At 17.8% G+C, this 4,500-nt stretch overlaps 1 protein-coding gene across 1 annotated transcript; it reads left to right on the forward strand.

The window, feature by feature from the left end:
* Positions 1-826: 826 nt before the first annotated feature.
* On the forward strand, positions 827-3,433 carry PRSY57_0413300 (RING zinc finger protein, putative; the record flags this gene model as incomplete). Its single annotated transcript, XM_012905989.2, has 1 exon — positions 827-3,433. The coding sequence occupies one exon, from the start codon at positions 827-829 to the stop codon at positions 3,431-3,433; it is 2,607 nt and encodes an 868-aa protein (XP_012761443.2).
* Between the last annotated feature and the right edge of the window lie 1,067 nt (positions 3,434-4,500).

A 4,500-nucleotide genomic window follows, 5' to 3' on the forward strand; every position in this document is an offset into this window, starting at 1 on the left:
TAAGTTTTATTATTATTTAATTTTTTCTTTTTTTTTTAAATATTAATATTATTTTTTTTTTCTCCCTATAAATATAATATATATATATATATATATATATACAATTTATATATGAGCTCATAATATAAATATAAGGTAACGGAAAAAAAAAAAAAAAAAAAAAAAAAAAAAATATATATATATATATATATATAATATATATAATATATTTTTATTTATTTGTTTATTCATTTATTCAATTATACACAATATTACCATAAAAAAGGATATATTTTTTAGAAATTAAATTTGAATTTAAAAATGTATGAATAAATAAATTTATAGTGTGTAATATATATATATATATATATATATATATTTTTTGTAAATTTCTACAATTTTATATGAACCGAATCATCATAGAATAATAAATAAATAATATATATATATATATATATATATATATATATATATATATATATTTTTTTTTTTTTTTTTGTTTTTTAAATCATTGAGTGTAATGTGTATTATAAATATATATAATATTTGAATGAATTATACTTCTACAATTGTTCACATATGTGTAATTATATATGTGTGCATAAATAAATTAAAATTGGTTTCTTGTTTTTGTACCCATAATTTGTAATATATATATATATATATATATGTATGTATGTATATATGTAAATGTTTATATGTTTATATATTTATAATATATATATTTTTTTTTTTCGTTTTACATACGAATGAATATATTTTAAAGCACACATATGTACATATTTATTTAATGATTTGTTTGTAAGTATCCAGAACTATTTTTCATTATTTCATTTTTATTTTTATTATGGCTGGATACTTTTTTGGAAATGTTCAGAATAACTTGAACAGGGCAAGGCATAGTTTAGCAAACACTCTTAGCGACGTGAGGTTAGATGAGAGTTATCTTAAAACTATTCGAATGAACATAAAGAAACGATTTGATAAATTAATGAATAAAATAATACCTTTTGAAACTATTGATGAAAATAAAAGATTTGTTGTTATTATTGAAAAAAAAAAGAATTATGAAAATTTCCGATGTCCTATATGTATGTTAATATTATTTAAACCAGTAAAAACAAAATGTGGTCATATTTTTTGTCGAGAATGTATAGAGAAAGTTCTGCTTAAATTTGATTATTGTCCTTTATGTAGAAATTTTATAAAAGATAAAAAATTAGAGAACGTAGAAAACAGTACTCTAGGTTTGGAATATGAAAATATAAAAATTCGATGTTATAAATGTAAAGAAATAACAAATATAAAAAATTATGAGAAACATATAATAAATCATATAATGAATATAAATAAAAGTTTTGATAAAATAAAAAATTATTCAAGTGAAGAAGGAGATAATTATAATTTTCTTAGTATACAAAAAAAAAAAAAAAATTCTAATTATATTTATTCTATTTCAAATAATTATATACATAATATATATCATCATATTAATCCATATAATTTCGATTCATACTTTAATAAAAAATTTCAAATTATTTATATGAAAGAATTTCTTAATTTATTAAAAGAACATAATATAAATACACATATAGATAATTTTTATCTTTTATATGGTCAAAATGTTTTATATGATTTTAAACACATAAATGTACAAGTACAAGATATTATGTGTGACGTTTTCCTCATCATAAAAATTAGAAAAAAAAGAAAAAATTATCATCAAAATGATCTTAATCTTTTATATTTGAACAATTCAAAATATAAATCAAAACAAATAAATAATATAATTACATCGAAGGATGATATACATATGAATGTACATAGGGATATACATATGAATATAAATAGGAATATACATATGAATGGTGGGTTTATTTCAAGTGAAGAACAAAAACAAAAAGATATAAAACAAAATAACTTTATAACAAATGATCCGAAGAAACACAAATCTATTCTTTTTAGTTCGTATAAAAAAAAATTATATACCAATGATACATTTGAAATGTATCAGAAAAAATTATTAATACATAATAAAAAAACACCTAATAAATATATATATATATTATTTGAATATAATACGAAAAATATATTTTTTACACTTCTACAAAACATACCAGTATTTAAAAACATGAATATTATAAAATTAGTGAAGTATAAAAATAAAAATATGAATTCTATAGGACACACAACAAATATGAGTGAACAATTAATTACACTCTTTTCTATTTTAAATGAAAAACGAATATTAAGAACTTATCATAAATATTTCTATAATTCTATTCATTTATTTCATGAACTTATATATTCTCTCCTTTTTTCAAAACAACAAAAAGAAAAAAATGAAAACATAGAAAATATAGATGTTGCATATATGCAAGATATATACGAAATGGAACGTTCTTATGAAATGGAAGAAAAACAATTAAACCATATAAATTATCCTATTTCTCAAAAATGTGATCACTATGAAAATAATCAAAATGGTCAGAATGAACAAAATAATCAAAATGGTCAGAATGAACAAAATGGTCAGAATGATCAAAATGAACAAAATGGTCAGAATGATCAAAATGATCAAAATGAACAAAATGGTCAAAATGATCAGAATGAACAGCCATCTCAACATTATAATGATCAGAATGAAGAACCATCTCAACATTATAATGATAACTATTACAATTTTATAGAAAAGAATGAACACAATTTTAAAAACATATTCCTTAAAGATTATGAACTTATGTTCATTTTATTTTATTTGAAATATGAATATAGACTTCCACTCAAATGCGAATATCTCTATTTATATTCAGAAAATTTCATTGCAAAAATTTTAAGAGATCAAGAAAGAGAACAAGAAATTTTTATATCGAATGTGTATAGTTATCATAATTTAGACATATTACAAAATAAAATAAATGGAGAAAATATATTACCTTTAAGTAATAATGAATTTGTAAAAAAGGATAAAGGTATAATTATTATATTAAAAATACAAAGAGGAAAATTAAAAAATGAATATAAAAGTGACATTAATGTTATAGACAACAAAAATAATTGTAATGATATATTAAATAATAATCAATATATTAATCCGACTGAAGAAAATATTAACAATTCTGAGGATACTAATAAAAAAGATTTTTATAAAAAATATGTTCAGAAAAAAAGCAATAAAACAAATACACATACAAAAAATATAAATCAATATTATGATATCCATAATGTATGTTATGTTATTATATCTTATTCATCAAAAGGATTTCAATGGTATCTTAATAATTCTTTAAACTTTTTAAATAAAAAACAAATCGAATATAAAAGTCAAGACGTATTTTTTCTTATAGATAAATTAATTCTTTTCTTTTTTAATATCAGAAATAAAAAGTATAGTTCTCTCTTCTGGAACTCTACTCATCTTTTTCAGTGCATGCTCAACTTTTGTTGTGAATAAAATCTAACATATAAAGTATGAAACATATATATATATATATATATATATAAGATATATATAAGATATATATATTTATATTTATGTTTATATTTATATATTCACTTTCATGTCATATCATATCATATCATATCATATCATACATCAGTTGAACATTTTTTTTATAATTAAAATATATTTTTATATAAATCACATCATTTTGTTTATTACTTTGTTTATTATTTTTTTTTTTGTTTTTTTGTTAATTTGAAAAATATTTATTATTATTTTTTTAACATTTTGAATTTGTCTAAACCCTGCTCAATTCTTTTTTTTTTTTTTTTTTGTATTAAAATAAAACTTACGCAACTGAATAAACCCTTGATATTTTAATAAATAAAAGCATAAACGTTCACATAAAAAAATAAATAAATAAATAAATATATAAATATATATATATATATATATGTGTCTTCCTTTGTATGTCATATCAATAAGAAATTGTAATGGCTAGTAAGAGTGGACCGAAATATAAAAAGGCAAAAGAGGCGGGAATGAAAAAAGAAAAAGTAAAAGAAAAAGAAAAACTTAATTTTTAATAGTTACCATAAGAATGTAAACATATTGAATACAAGGCCGTTTACATAAATGAATAAATAAATAAATATATATATATATATATATATTTTTATATATATGTTTATATTTATGTGTGTATATTCTTTTTTATTTATTATTGGATCAATTTTAAAAAAATAAAAATATTTCTTTATTAGGAAAAATAGAAAAGTCTATATAATTTAAAAACAAACATATAAAAATATGCACACACAGGAATACAAACATAAATATATATTATATATATATATATATATATATATATATATATATATATATATTTGTGGGTCCCATAAAATGACATTCTTATATGTTCATCATTAATATATCTTTTCTTTTTTTAAATATTATAAAAATGATATGAAAAAAAAAGAAAAAAAAAAAAAAAAAAAAAAAAAAAAAAAAAAATTTTTAAATAAATTATTATAATAATAATAAAAAAAAAAAAAAAAATATTAATTATAAAATTTTTT

This window comes from Plasmodium reichenowi, chromosome 4, assembly GCF_001601855.1.
Source record: "Plasmodium reichenowi strain SY57 chromosome 4, whole genome shotgun sequence".
Classification (NCBI taxonomy): Eukaryota; Apicomplexa; class Aconoidasida; order Haemosporida; family Plasmodiidae; genus Plasmodium; species Plasmodium reichenowi.